Source organism: Prunus avium, chromosome 7 (genome assembly GCF_965620075.1).
Source record: "Prunus avium chromosome 7, drPruAviu1.hap1.1, whole genome shotgun sequence".
NCBI classification, from domain to species: domain Eukaryota; kingdom Viridiplantae; phylum Streptophyta; class Magnoliopsida; order Rosales; family Rosaceae; genus Prunus; species Prunus avium.
In genome coordinates, this window is record NC_142290.1 from 7187094 (window position 1) to 7202098 (window position 15005).

General features: G+C 40.7%; 1 protein-coding gene and 1 pseudogene across 1 annotated transcript; one reads left to right on the top strand and one right to left on the bottom strand.

Moving 5' to 3' along the window:
- The first annotated feature begins 3953 nt into the window (after nt 1–3953).
- Nucleotides 3954–7280, top strand: LOC148292932 (uncharacterized; annotated as a pseudogene).
- A 1889-nt stretch (nt 7281–9169) lies between these two features.
- LOC148292933 (uncharacterized) lies at nt 9170–11502 on the bottom strand. The gene is made up of 3 exons (XM_088244508.1): nt 10468–11502; nt 10329–10390; nt 9170–9860 (listed from the first exon to the last, which is right to left on the bottom strand). The coding sequence occupies exons 1-3, from the start codon at nt 11500–11502 to the stop codon at nt 9170–9172; spliced, it is 1788 nt and encodes a 595-aa protein (XP_088100634.1).
- Between the last annotated feature and the right edge of the window lie 3503 nt (nt 11503–15005).

A 15005-nucleotide genomic window follows, 5' to 3' on the forward strand; every position in this document is an offset into this window, starting at 1 on the left:
CCTTGGAGTTGAAATGTTCGGCCTTTGCGTGGATAGCTGCCTGTTTCATCAGCTCGGCGTAGGTGGTCCAATTGCTACTATGGACCAGAAAGCGAAATTGGGACGACCGAAGCCCACCCTTGAAAGCGCCAAGGCCGCTCTGTCGTCGGTTTCGGGACACCGAGAATATTCGTGGCTGAACCTAGCTGCGTATTCCCGTAGGGGCTTGTCGTCTTGTTGCCGAACGGTATAGAGATCATCGGCAGAGTACATGCGATCAGTCTGAATCATAAAATGGTTCAGGAAAGTCTGTTTTAACTGATCAAAAGAGTCGATCGTAGCTGGCTCCGGTCGGTAGAACCAATTCAAAGCGGATCCGGCCAAGGTAGAGGGAAATAGCAGGCATTGGCCCTCCTCGGTGAGCCCTTTACAGCCTAAAGCCGATTGGAAGGTATGAATGTGAGTTACGGGATCTTCTACCCCGGTATAGGACGATATCCGTAGCGCTTGAACCTCCTTCTCGTGTCTGAAGGTTCAGATTCGGTTGGTGAACGGTCCTGGCTGTATCTTACCCCAAGCAGGTGTTCGGGACTGATTTCGTTCTTCTTCGATCTGGTTGACCTTCCGGAGGAGAAGACGGAGGGTGGGATCGGTAGGTGGAAGGTCATCGCCGAAAGGCTCCGTTTAGTGTTCGATTGGTCGTCGCATACTGCGAGTTTGCGCTCTGTTACCTGCCGTTCGGCCAGGAGTCCTGCCGATGACCCCCTCCTGTTGATCGTACACCTCGTCCGATCGGTAGCTGTGGTGCTCTTTCCCTGAGGGCCCTGGTCCCGGTGATCGGTAGGAGGTGGTGGTTCCTGGTGAAGTCGGAACTTAATCTGATTCGTCCGTTTCTTCCAGGCCGATCGCGTCGTACCTTCGGCGTAGGGGGGATTTTGGCCCCAGCACGTCCAAGCGCCGATCGTGAAGTTTGGCTTGGATCGAGACCGGCGATGGTTGGCGCTCCTTGCGTCGGTCATTGATCCTATCCCGACAATCGTAGTAGACCTGGTATTCCTGGCGACGTTCCTGCGGAGTAGGTACGAACAATCTTTGGGAAGCAAACGGCTTTGATGCCGGTTGTTTTCCTTTGCCTCAACCGCTCGGTGTCGGCATGCTTTTGAATGACAGCTCCTGCCGAAGCCGTCTAGCCTGCTCCGATCCATCCCGTGGCTGGACCGAATGTGACTGCTGCTGATCGTGGAGTTGCCTCGGGGTGTCGTCGAGTTTGGAAGAGAGGATATTGTTGTGTTCCTGCATTCTTGCCATTTCTTGTTGCAGAACTTCCATGCGAGCTTCTAGGGTGTTTGACCAAACAAGTGTTTCTGTCCGAGGCGTGCTTGGTGGGAGAGAAGGGCTCGCTCCGCCACCGAGGCCGATGATGGGACCATCGGTAGGGAGGGGTGAAGACGGATTCATCTTAGGTTCGTGAACGAGATATGGGTTGATCGGTAGTCGATTCCCACAGACGGCGCCAATCTGTTGGCACTAAAACTGATCAGATAGAGATGAGTGCAACTTACAAGTAAAGTGGACGATCTAGAGATCGATTGAGTGCTTGACACAGATTCTTCCTTTCCTTGGATGCTGATCCTGAATAAAAGGAAGCCGAGGCTCGTGAGGTCTACAGAACCGGTGTGGGACCAACCTAAAACCCTCCGATGCCGAAGTAAGTTTGTTTCTAAGAGCCTTTGCTACTGACAATGTATTTAGCATAAAAGTCAAGTTGAAAAGTCTTACCCCTTGTATTGTAGTGAAGGGGCCTATTTATAGAAGGCATTTGGTATGCTCTTAGTACTTAATTTCGATGTGGGACTCGTGGGAGGGCCCTACGAGGTTGACACGAGTCCTTGGCTATTTTGGGCTTGGAGTTCGAGGTTTTCTCTGCAAAATCGGTAGGCGATACCGATTGTTCACTTCCTTGGGCAATTTGGGGGTTTTACTAATCCACGTGTCGAAGTATGAGCGGAGGGTCAGATATGGTACAAACAACTTCATATACTTGCGCCCCAAGTAATAGACTTTAAACAAACGATTGTGATTTTGGGTGGGGAAACCGTCCAAGAAAGTTCTTTTCTATGCCTTAGACTAGTGAGGACTTCACAATTTATCTAGATAAACATGTTAAGCAAAGCAAAATACATGAATCTAAGAATGAGGTAGCACAAAATGAAAGGTTTTTCTAGACAAACTAGTCCAGGCAGAACTGTGGCTGACTTGAGAAAGGTTTTTCTAAGAATGAGGTAGCACAAACTGAAGATGAATCCCAAGAAGTGTGTATTTGGGGTTCGAGCAGGGAATTTTCTAGGCTTCTTGGTTCATCATAGAGGTGTTGAAGTGGATAAAAACAAAGCAAAATCCATCATAGAAGCTTCACCCCCTCGGACCAAGAAGGAATTGCAAAGTCTCTTGGGGAAAATCAACTTTCTCAAGAGATTTATCTCCAATTCTACTGGGAAAATTCATCCCTTTCCTTATTAAAATTGAAACAAGAGTAGGATTTCAAGTGGGAGGAGAATCATCAAAAATCCTTTTAGGAGATCAAGCAATACTCGCTAATCCACGAGTTTTGACCCCACCAAAGAAAGGCAAACCACTCAAGTTATACATTTTTGCTTTTGAGGTATCCATTGGAAGTCTTCTGGTTCAAGACAACAAAGAAGGGAAATAGCAAGCTGTTTATTATCTGAGCAAAACTCTGACAAGTGGAAAGGAGATATTCTGCAATTGAAAGGTTGTGTTTAGCCTAATCTTTTTTTGCTGTCAAGCTTGGGAATTATATGCTACCTTTCACCATTTATATCATTCCTAAGGCAAATTTGATCAAATATATGTTAACCAGACCAATGTTGAGAGGTAGAATTAGCAAATGAACTTTAGCTCTGTCAAAATTTGCTTTCCATTATGTACCTCAAAAGGCCATTAAGGGTCAGGCAGTGGCGGACTTCTTAGCAGATCATCTAGGAGAGGAAATTGAGAGTTTGGATACTGTGGAGATTGACACTGTGGACTTATTGAATAGAGCTCATATCTACTTCAATAATCCAATCTATTCTATCCATCTTTCTCCTTGGATCTAAGATAGATTTAGTTGCTTGAGCAGAATTGTTTTGGAGGATCCAATGGGAATAAGGCATAGTTATTCTTTCCAGCTAGACTTTGAGTGTACCAACAACAGAGTAAAATACGAGGCTTTAATCATTGGTCTGGAAATGTTGGTGGAACTAGGAGTCCAGTGTGTGGAAATTCTTGGGGATTCTATGCTAGTTTCGAAGTAGATTGCTGGAGAGTACAAGTGTACTAATCCTACGTTAGTAGTGTACCTTGTAGCAGCAATAAATCTTTTGGTAGAGTTCAAAGAAGTGACTTGAGAGCAAATTATGAGAGAAGAAAATCTTGCAGTTTATTAAATGGCTCAAATAGCATCAAGGGTTCAAATACCTAAGGATTGTGTTCAAAGAATTCTAAAAATAGGGAAGAAGAGCTTGCCTTCTGTTCTGACTAGGGGTATGTATGTAGATGTCAATTCAGCCATGATGACTAATGATGATTGGAGATTGCCTATAATCAATTATTTGCAATATCCAATTATGCTAGCTGAAAAGAAGATAAGAATTATGGCTTTGAATTATCTCATGTGGAATGGAGATCTAGTCAGAAAAAGCAAAGATGAATTACTTTTGAGATGCTTGGGCAAAGAAGAATACACGAAAGTCATGGGAGAAGTTCATGAAGGGATCTGTGGAGCACACCAAGGAGGAAGGAAGATATGTTGGCTTATCAGAAGATATGGTTATTTTTGGCCTACTATGATGAAAGACTGCATGGAATGTTCCAAGGGATGTGAGGCTTGTCAAAGACATGGACCAATCCAGCAAGCCCCTTATGTTCTCATGAATCCAGTAGTTAAACCTTGGCCTTTTAGAGGTTGAGCAATGGATCTCATTGATAAAATCTATCTAGCTAGCAGCAAACAACATTCTTTTATCATTGTTGCTACTGATTATTTTACTAAATGGGTGGAGGCCAAGCCAGTTAAGTCTACAACTTCCCAAGAGATCATCACTTTCATTGAGGAGCAGATTGTGCACAGGTTTGGAATACTAGAATCAATCACTACAGATAGGGGGATTTCTTTCATATCCAGGGAAATGTTGGATATGGTAGGAAGACTCAAAATCAAATTACTCCTTATTATGCTCAAGCCAATGGACAAGCAGAATCAAGCAACAAGGTGGATATCAACATTATTAGGAAAATGCTTGAGGAAAATCCAAGGAAGTGACATGAGAAACTATAAGAAACAATGTGGGCCTATAGGACTTCAAAGAGAGTGGCAACAAGCATGACCCCTTATGCTCTAACCTATGGCCATGATGCAAATCCAAAGGAGATGAATACAAATTCCAAAGTGTTAATATCACTAAGACTTGGTATGAGAACGATCCATTTGTTCTCGCATGCCAAGTACAACAAGTATTCTATTTAAAGGATACAAAGCTTGGTAATGGTTGGCGAGTTGTAGAGAGGTCACAACCTCGAGGGAATTATGATTTTGTAGAAGAGAAGGAACTGAATTATGTTGTAGAAGAGGGCGAGGATCCATATCAGCAAGAGTCGCATGAGTTTGTCAGTTTTGTGGAAGTTAATGATGATGAGGTGTTGTTACATAGAGATGACATGGACATGATTCCTGTTGAACATGTTGAAAGCGATGCAGAAGATGGTGCACATAGCAATGAGGACATTGAGGAAGATTTAAGCTATGCTAGTGATAGTGATAATGATATTGTTATGTAGCTTTTTTGAAATGAAAACAATTCTAATGATAATGATATTGGTTCTGTTTATGTTTATGTTTAAGTCTCTATTTTAGTTTCTGTTTCAGTTTCCATTTCTTTTTATATTTCAGTTTCTAAGTTTTTTTTTTATACAGGTTTTAGATTGCTATGGTTCTGTTTATGTTTATGTTTAAGTTTCTATTTTAGTTTCAGTTTTATTTTAGTTTCTTTTTATATTTCAGTTTCTAATTTTTTTTTTATACAGGTTTTAAATTGCTATGGCTGGTAGAGGACGAGCTACGAAGGTATTGCATCAATTGCGAAAGTCTCCCCGACTTGCGAACATCAATCCTAACCAAAATACATGTCGATCAACGCCTCCATCTTCACCTACACCTCTATGCAAACGTCCCAGGCCATCAACTTGAAGTCAGTATGGGTCATCTTCCTCCCACCGTGATAAATTAGTGATTCCACGGGATACTGAACTATCGGAGTCTTCTCAAGTAGCTCACTTTCCTACTTTGGAAGAGGACATCAACACTACAAGTATGCAATTGCTATTTATACATTCTCTATTTGTTAAGCTAACTTGCCTGTTTAAACTTGCTGGTGGGTGTCATAATAACTTTGTTTGTTTGTTTGTTGTTGGCATGAATTTTTAGTTTCTGTTTGTTGTTGGCATAATAACATAGAAAATCAAACTCACGAAAAGAGTAGTGTCTTTAATTAATTCGTCAATCTTCTTACATTGAAAATATTGTGTATTGATGTAGGTTCAAGAAGTAGCAAAAAAAGGCGTGGACAGACACTAGGTATTGAGCTATCAAAGAAGAGACGTTCTGGTGATTTAGTTGAAATTGACATTCCTGAGCATATCAGGAGAGCTGTAGGAAACAATTGTCAAAGCTACATCACTAATTTAGGGTGCATAGTTTCGAAGGAATGCTCCGTTACAAGTTGATAGTTGGAAAAAAAATCGAAAGGAAAGATGTTACATTGATGATACGTCGGGTCCGTGTAAGTACATTAAATTCCATTCCATTGCTTATGTTTTCTGTGAGGTATTTGGCTCCTAAATCATGTTTAATTTTTTTTATGGTTAACTTTAAAATTTTAGGAGAAATTCAATTTGAGCAATGAACCTCATGTGAATATGGCTATTGAGGATCACATGAAGAGAAGATACTACACTTGGCGTTACAATTTGCATCAGAAATTTCTAGCATATGGATCCGAGGAGGCACTTGAAAATCGACCTCAAACAGTGGGAGAGGATGATTGGAACTATCTAGTTCAATTATGGCAAAAAGATGAGTGGAAGGTATCTAGTTCCTCCTATTGGTGTTCATTACTTTTAGTTTAGTTATACATCTAATGCTCCTCATTACTTTTAATACTTATTTTTGCAGAAAAGTAGTGCAAAAAATAAGGAAAATAGAAAGAAATTGAAGATCACACATTGTGCTGGGACAAAGGCCTTTAGTCGTATTAGATATGAAAATGTAAGCTTCATTTGACCCTTCCAATCTTATTACATTGAAATTTTTTGAAGTTATAATTTATGGAACTTCTAAATAACATGATGGTGGCCTATGACTACATGAAATAGAGAAATTCTGAAACTGGAGAAGAACCTAGCCGCATAGACTTGTTTCAGCTCACCAGATTTAGCACAAAGAAAACAACATGGGTTGGCGAAGATGCCAAGAATGCTTTTGTAAGTCTTTATTGCTTTTGAGCTTTTTCAGATCCTTTGAGCTTTATTGTACATAAACATGATGTAAATGTACTATGTAGGATGAGATGAAAAAGCTGAAGAACCTGCCACAAACAGATGAGGAATCTGTTGAATTGATGTCTGATGATGAAATATATGACTCAGTTCTTTCTAAAGTTGTTGGTCCACCTAAGTCGGGTTATATACGTGGCCTAGGAGCAGGTCCGAAACCCAAAACATTTAAAGCTGGACAATGCAGTCATGCAACAGTTGAGGAGGCTAAAAGAAGGGCAGATGAGGCAACTAAAAGGGCTGATGATGCAGAGAAACAATGTATGCTTCTAGCAAATGAGTTAACATAAATGAAGGAGAATTCTGCTGCACAAAAGTATCAGTTAGCAGGTTTACAGGCAAGGCAAAATGAGACGGATGAACTAGTAAAAAGATTGCTGCAGCAGTTATCCTCGACTTCGTCATCAATGAGGTTAGGTTATAACTCTCATCTTACTACAATATAATTTTGCAAACTGCACAATATACTTAATTCCCAGTTTAGTGCATCCCAAGTAAGAACTGATATTATTCTTTGTTTGATGCAGATCTGATGGATAAAGGGTAGAAGACAATCTACTAGTGATGAATCTTATGTTATTTGTTTTTGGGAATCACTTGACATTTATGTTGAACTTAAATATCTAGTATTTTGTTTTTGAGACATCTTGTGAATTTGTTGGAAGAATGTTAGATATATGGATTACTTTTGAACGCAATGGATTATTTGATGCTATAAATTTTATCTACAGCACTGTTTAAAAGAAATTAATAGTGATTTCATATTGTAATACAATAAATAAAGAACATGGAGAGGTAAACCTAATTAGTTACCAATTTTTTGAAATACATTAGTGACCAAGCAAGCAGGTCACTAATGTGGGCACGTGACTCAGTTTCAGTGACCAAATTGCATGTTTTGGTGACCAAATTGTAAGCCCTTTAGTGACCAAAGTTGTGGTCCCTAATAGCGTTTTAATTAGTGACCAGACAGGGATAGTCACTAATTCTTTGTGTTGTAGTGACCAATAGTTGATATTGGCCACTAAGTAGAATTTGTGACGAGCTTCTAGTGACCACCAATATTTGGACACTGATTTCATTCAGTGACCAAAAAGGGTAGTTTCTGTGACCAAGTGGGTGGCCACTAATACCTGTTTTTCTTGTAGTGAATTCAACTTGCATGTTTTGATGTGTGGGCACTGAAGAGGATTGGAATGATAGGACCAGTTCCTATCAATTGGATTTATACTCAGAAAAGAGAAAAGAGATGAGAGAGGATCACTTCAAGGGGATCTGACCTCCAAGTATTTAGCTAATATTCTTTATGACTGCTTAAAGAGCACCATACGGCATCTACAATATAAAGCAATAGAGCCACACTAAATATAGACTATTACACTTCTAGAGACATTGGAAAATAAACAGCCACAAGCATTGGAAAACCAAACCACCAACTCCATACACCGACTCACCAACTAAGACCCCAATAATTCTAACATTCCACCTCCCATTAAACCAACCTTGCCTCAGGGTTGAGAAGCAATAAACCCTGGAAATTTCTCCTTTATACAGTCGTAAGCCTCCCATGTAGCATCTTCAACTGGCATGTTGGTCCATTTGATCAAAAGGTCTACATCAGCACGATTACTTCGCTTGACAAGTCAGCGTTCCAAGATACCTTCTGGCTCAAACCTAATGTCACCAGTAAGAGTGACCTCAGGAAGTTGGCTCTGAACAGAAACTTGATCAGCCAATTTCTTTGTAAGGCAAGTCAAGATGGTAAGCCATTGGTCCTACATGATCAAGGACCTTGTAAGGACCATAAAAGCTGGGAGACAACTTCTTGGATGAACGAACTTGAACAGAGACCTGCTTATAAGGCTGCAATCGCAAAAACACCCAATCACCGACCTCAAACTCACGTTCACTGTGATGCTTATCAGCCTGCTGCTTCATCCTTGATTGTGCCTCAACCAAATTATGCTTCAAAAGCTCGAGCATGCGATCTCTATTTCAAAGGTTGCAATCCACCTGATGGACACGCGAGCTACCTTGAGTATAGGAAGTAATTAGCAGTGGGGGTCTTCCATACAAGGCCTCAAATGGTGTTTGTTTGATTGAAGAGTGGTACGTTGTATTGTACCACCATTCAGCCCAAGGCAACCAACGAACCCAATCCTTTGGTCAATCACCAACAAAACACCGCAAATAATTTTCAAGGCAACAGTTGACTACTTCGGTCTGACTGTCCATCTGCGGGTGGTAGGAAGCACTCATTTTTAGCTGTGTTCCTTGGAGATGAAAGAGTTCCTTCCAAAAAGTGCTAGTGAATACTGGATTGCGATCACTAACTATTGACTGAGGCATTCCATGCAACTTAAAAATGTCCTCAACAAATAATTTATCAATAGTAGCAGCAGTATAAGGATGAGATAACGGGCAGAAGTGAGTATACTTGGTAAGGTGGTCGACTACCACATAGATGACATCCTTCTCGTGATTGGAAGGTAACCCTTCTATAAAGTCCATTGAAATATCCGTCCAAATGTGCTCTGGAATTGGTAATGGTTGCAAGAGACCTGGACTAGCAATGGTTTCACTCTTGTTTCTTTGGCATGTATCGCATTCTTGAACAAATTTTTTTTATCTCCTTCCGCATCCCCTTCCAGTAAAAAGCACGAGACAGCCGCTTGTAAGTTCGGAGGTAACTTGAATGGCCAGCCAATGGTGAAGCATGAAACTCATGGAGGAGAGATGGTTTCTGGGTTGAACTAGTCACCAACACAATGCGACCTTTGTATCTAAGATCTGTCCCATCCCATGAGTAATGACGAAACACATTGGGTTCTGATTGCAGCTTGTGAATCAATTCTTGCATATGTTTGTCTCCATCCACTTCTTTTCTAATTTCATCTAGTCCAGCAAAAAGGGGAACTGAGAGTGCAGAAAGTTCAGCTTGTCCAGGCAGGTGTGATAGTGCATCTGCTACCACATTCTCCACCCCTTTCTTGTAGATTATTTCATAGTCATATCCCATCAATTTAGACACCCATCTTTGTTGCTCCATGGAGGAAACACGCTGCTCCAAAATATATTTAATACTTTTGTGATCAGTTTTGATTTGAAATTGTCGACCAATAAGATAAGGGCGCCATTTGGTAACATCATGTACTATGGCCATCATTTCCTTGTCATATACTGACATTTGCTGTGTAATGGGGACAATGCTTTGCTTGTGAAAGCCATGGGACGACCCTCTTGCATTAAAACAACACCAATCCGAATACCTGAAGTATCACACTCAAGAACAAATAATTTTTGAAGATCTGGTAATGCCAAAGGAATGCCGGACATTGCTCTCTTCAATTTGGCAAAAGTACTCTCGGCTATGGAATCCCATTTGAATGAATCCTTTCGTAGGAGGGAAGTTAGAGGCGCACTGATCTTTCCATAATCCTTGACAAACTTTCGGTAATATCATGTTAATCCAAGAAAACCTCATAGTGTTCGAATTGTTTTGGGAGTTGGCCAATCCACCATGACTTGAATTTTTGAAGGGTCTGCTGCCACACCATCTTTGGATACAATATGTCCCAAACATTCCACCTTCACCGTACCAAAGCTGCATTTTGATTTTTTAACGAATAGATAATTCTCCCGAAGGTGGGTGAGAACAATACTCAGATGATTTAAATGATCAGTCCAGGAAGATCTATAGACAAGAATACCATCGAAAAATACCAAAATGAACTTACGAAGATGTGGACGAAAGATACCATTCATCAAACTTTCGAAAGTGGATGGGGCATTTGTAAGCCTGAACGACATTACGAGAAACTCATAGTGACCTTAACGAGTCCAAAATGCAGTTTTTTGTATGTCTTCTTCATGTACCTGAATCTGATAGTACCCTGCTCGGACGTCAAGCTTGGAAAAATATTGTGCTCCACCAAGTTCATCCAGTAACTCTTCCAGCACAGGAATGGGATATTTGTCTTTGACTGTTGTTTTGTTCAATACACGGTAGTCCACACACATGCGCCACGAACCATCCTTCTTCCATACCAACAATACTGGACTAGAATGAGGGCTAATACTCGATCGAATAATTCCAGCAGCCAACATCTCACGAACCATTTTCTCAATTTCAGTTTTCTGAATGTATGGATAGTGGTATGGTCTAACATTAGTCGGTCCACTCCCCGGAACTAAAGGTATCTGATGGTCGTGGCTGGGTTTTGGAGGAAGCCCTTGAGGTGTCTCAAATATATCAGCAAATTCAGATAGGAGATCTTCCAATTCCGAACAATTTTTATTTGAAGAATTTGATTTGTTGATGCTGCATAATTGTGCTAGAAATACCTCTGGCCTTTTCTTCAAGATTCTTTCCATTTGATGAGCGCTGACAGTAGATACTTCACCAGACCCTTTCCCATGAATAACAACTTTTTTCCCATCTAGTGTGAATCGCATAACAAGTTTGGAAAAATTCCATGTTATATCACCCAAGGTTCGCAGCCACCGTGCTCCAAGAACTAAGTCATATCCCTCCAATGATAGTAAGAATAGGTCAGTTCTTATGTGCTGACCTTGCATAGAAATTTCTACATCAGAGCATTTCGCCGAACAAGCCAAGGATCTCCCATCAACAACCTTAACTTCAAATTTGTCACAACTAGTAGATGAACAAGCCAATTTCCTAGCAATTTTTGAATCCAAGAAGTTGTCAGTACTGCCAAAATCAATGAGAATGGATACCGGTTGTTTCTTTATATAACCTTTCACACACATGGTCTGTGGGTTCGCATACCCAGCCAAGGCATGAACAGAAACATCAAACTCTTCTTCCTTGGAACCTCTTGTTTCTTCAGCATAAATTTCTTCATCCATGTCCTCTGCGTCATCAGCACTAATGGCAGGTTCAATCATCAAAATTCTCTTTTGTTTGCACTAATGGCCCCATTTCCACTTATCGTCACAATACCGGCAAAGCCCCCTTGGAGGTTCTCTCTTTTAACTCTACTTTGGAAAGCCGCTTTGGTGTATTTCGAGAACCAGCAGCACTCGGCTCAGATGGAAACTTATTTATGGGCTTAGCATGTTGACGACCATCATTGATTTTTTCCTAATGCATTCTAGCAAGAGAGGTTGCCGCTCTCATTGTTCGGGATCTAGACACCTTTACTTCATGACGAATCTCAAGATTGAGGGCTTCGATGAAAGTACCCACTAGTTGTTGCTTCATCCAATCACGGGCTCTATTAGACAACCGTTCAAAGCGACTGATATACTCTGCAATAGTGGTTGTCTGGTGGAGTTTGGCAAGCTCACCATCCACATTTTCATATTTTGTGGGTCCGAACCGCACAAGCAAGCCTTCTACAAACTCATTCCAGATTGGAATTCCATGGCTGGACTCAAGGCTGTCATACCATTGAATAGCATCACCATCAAGATTAATTGCAGCTATCTCCACCTTAGATATTTTTGGAGTTCAGTGAAAGTGAAAATACTTCTCCGCTAGAGAAACCCAGCCCGTAGGATCGCCACCTTCCCATCTCGGAAATTCTATTTTCATTCGGGGAGAAACCTCTCCATGGTGTCGATGATCAAATTGAGTTTGACCCCCTTGCCCAATTTGTTGACGAAGATTTCCGAAGGATTCAGAACTTGCTTCGTGTCGACTCCTCTCCACGGCCTGAGAAATTGAATCTTGGAGAGACAACCAGAGTTGCTCAAGCTTTTGATCAATATTAGCCATAATCCTTGCTTCAACCCTTGATTCCAATTGGGAATCATTGGCAGATAGGGAATTCGATGTATGGCCCATAACGTAGTGGTCAAGATTGTGAATACCCAATTTCTTCTTTAGTTGGCGAGTCAGCGGCATGCACCAGTTCGAAGCTCTGATACCAACTTGATAGGACCAGATCCTATCAATTGGATTTACACTCATAAAAGAGAAAAGAGATGAGAGAGGATCACTTCGAGGGGATCTGACCTCCAAGTATTTAGCTAATATTCTTTATGACTGCTTAAAGAGCACCATACGTCATCTACAATATAAAGCAATACAGCCACACTAAATATAAACTATTACACTTCTAGAGACAATGGAAAATAAACAGCCACAAGCAATGGAAAACCAAACCACCAACTCCACACACCGACTCACCGACTAAGACCCCAATAATTCTAACATGGAAATCTGTTGGGCAGTTTGTTGAAAATTAATTCTCTTAATACTGGTAAGTTCGCTAGATTATGTGTTGAATTGGACTTATCTAAGCCTCTTGAAGCTTTTGTGCAAATTATAATCATGAATGGTACAATATTGAATATGAGGGTCTGTTGAAGTGAGTCTCCTAATTAATCAAGGAGATTTATTTCCTTGATTAATTAGGGGATTTACTTTCCTATTTTATATAGTTGTCAAATCATTGTATAATTAAGAGATACTTTCCTAATCCTTTACTGGATCTAATTCCTTGTAAAGCACTCATGTAAACTCTTATATATACCTCCTTATGGAGAAGAATAATAAGAACCTAACATATTCAAAACCCATATTCATATTTTAGCATGGTATCAAAGCAATCGATCCTCGGTTGTCTCTAAATTCTCATATCAAAATTTCTCCTCCCCTCCTCTTCAAGGGGGGGAGGGGGAGTGAAAAAGGATCTGTTTCTTATTCTCATGGAGATTTTGCCTCTTTCTTGACTCCGACATACCCTTCTCTTCAGGGGGAGAAGAGAATTGAAGAGAAGTTTCTATGTTCTTAAGCCGTGTTTACAGGGTTTCTGTGTCCTTTAGCCGTGTTCACAGGGTTTCTATGTTCCTTAGCCGTGTTCACAGGGTTTCTGTGTCCTTTAGCCGTGTTCGCAGGGTTTCTGTGTTCCTTAGCCGTGTTCACAGGGTTTCTGTGTCCTTTAGCCGTGTTCACAGGGTTTCTGTGTTCTCTAAATCCTCGTATCATCGTATCGTATTCCTCATATCCGCGTATCCTAAATCGAATTCCTTGTATCGAATCCCTCGTATCGAATTCCTCGTATCGAATCCCTCGTATCAAATTCCTCATATTTTCATATTCAGATTCAGATCTTCATACCCACATCCTCATATACTCTTATCCCGAAACCCTAAACACATCTTTTTTCTCTTATTTTTAAATCCTTCCGCTGCCATGGATATCGTATCCAAATCCAAATCCGAATCCGAATCCGAATCCCAACCTTCCAACCTGAATCCGAATCCAAATCCAAATCTGAATCCGAATCCGAATCCCAACCTTCCAACCTGAATCCGAATCCAAATCCAATTCATACATCAAATTCCTCAAATCAAGTTCCTAAATCAAATGGTCGGTCGCCAGTGGAAAGCGACCTGCCCCCCCCCCCCCCCTTAGTTCTTTGAACACGGAGAACTGCTTCAAAACTACCGGTCGCCAGTGGAAAGCGACTGGTAGCCAAAGAAGCTGTTTCAAACCGACCGGCTGCCAAAATCCAGCGACCGATCACCAAAGGAAAACGATCAGTTCTCTCCACGCTGTCAAAATCAGGAGGAGGAAATTGAACCGTCTTATGAGATTTTGCCCGTTTCAACTCCAGTACCACACCAATCACCTGCTGAGGAAGTTATTTAGTGTGCTGGCTGACACACCCATTGAAATGAATCACAAGTTGATATACCTGGCACACACAAGACCAAATAGTGCATATGCTGTGAGTGTGGTTAGTCAGTTTATGCATTCACCCAGTGTTTCTCATATGAATGATGTTGATCGAATCTTAAGATACTTAAAGTCAACCCTTGGAAAGGTTTTAATGTTCTCAAAACATGAAGGGCTTCAAGCCAGAAAAGCCAATGGAGTTGCATTGTGACAACAAGTAAGCCATTGATATTGCTCATAATCCAGTTCAACATGATCGAACCAAACATGTTGAGGTGGATAAACATTTTATCAAAGAAAACATTGAGAAGAAGATCATCTGCCTACCATTCATAAAATCAGAAGATCAACTGGCAGATATCTTAACCAAAGCTGTTTGTGGCAGAGTATTTCATGACTCACTTACCAAGTTGGGCATTTGTGACGTATATGCACCAACTTGAGGAGGAGTGTTGAAGTGAGTCTCCTAATTAATCAAGGAGATTTATTTCCTTGATTAATTAGGGGATTTACTTTCCTATTTTATAGATTTATTTCCTTGTAATTAAGGGATTTACTTTCCTATTTTATATAGTTGTCAAATCATTGTATAATTAGGAGATACTTTCCTAATTCTTTACTGGATCTAATTCCTTGTAAAGCACTCATGTAAACTCTTATATATACCTCCTTATGGAGAAGAATAATAAGAACCTAACATATTCAAAACCCATATTCATATTTTAGCAGGGTCTACCAGAGATTTGTTATCTTTGTTGGAGAT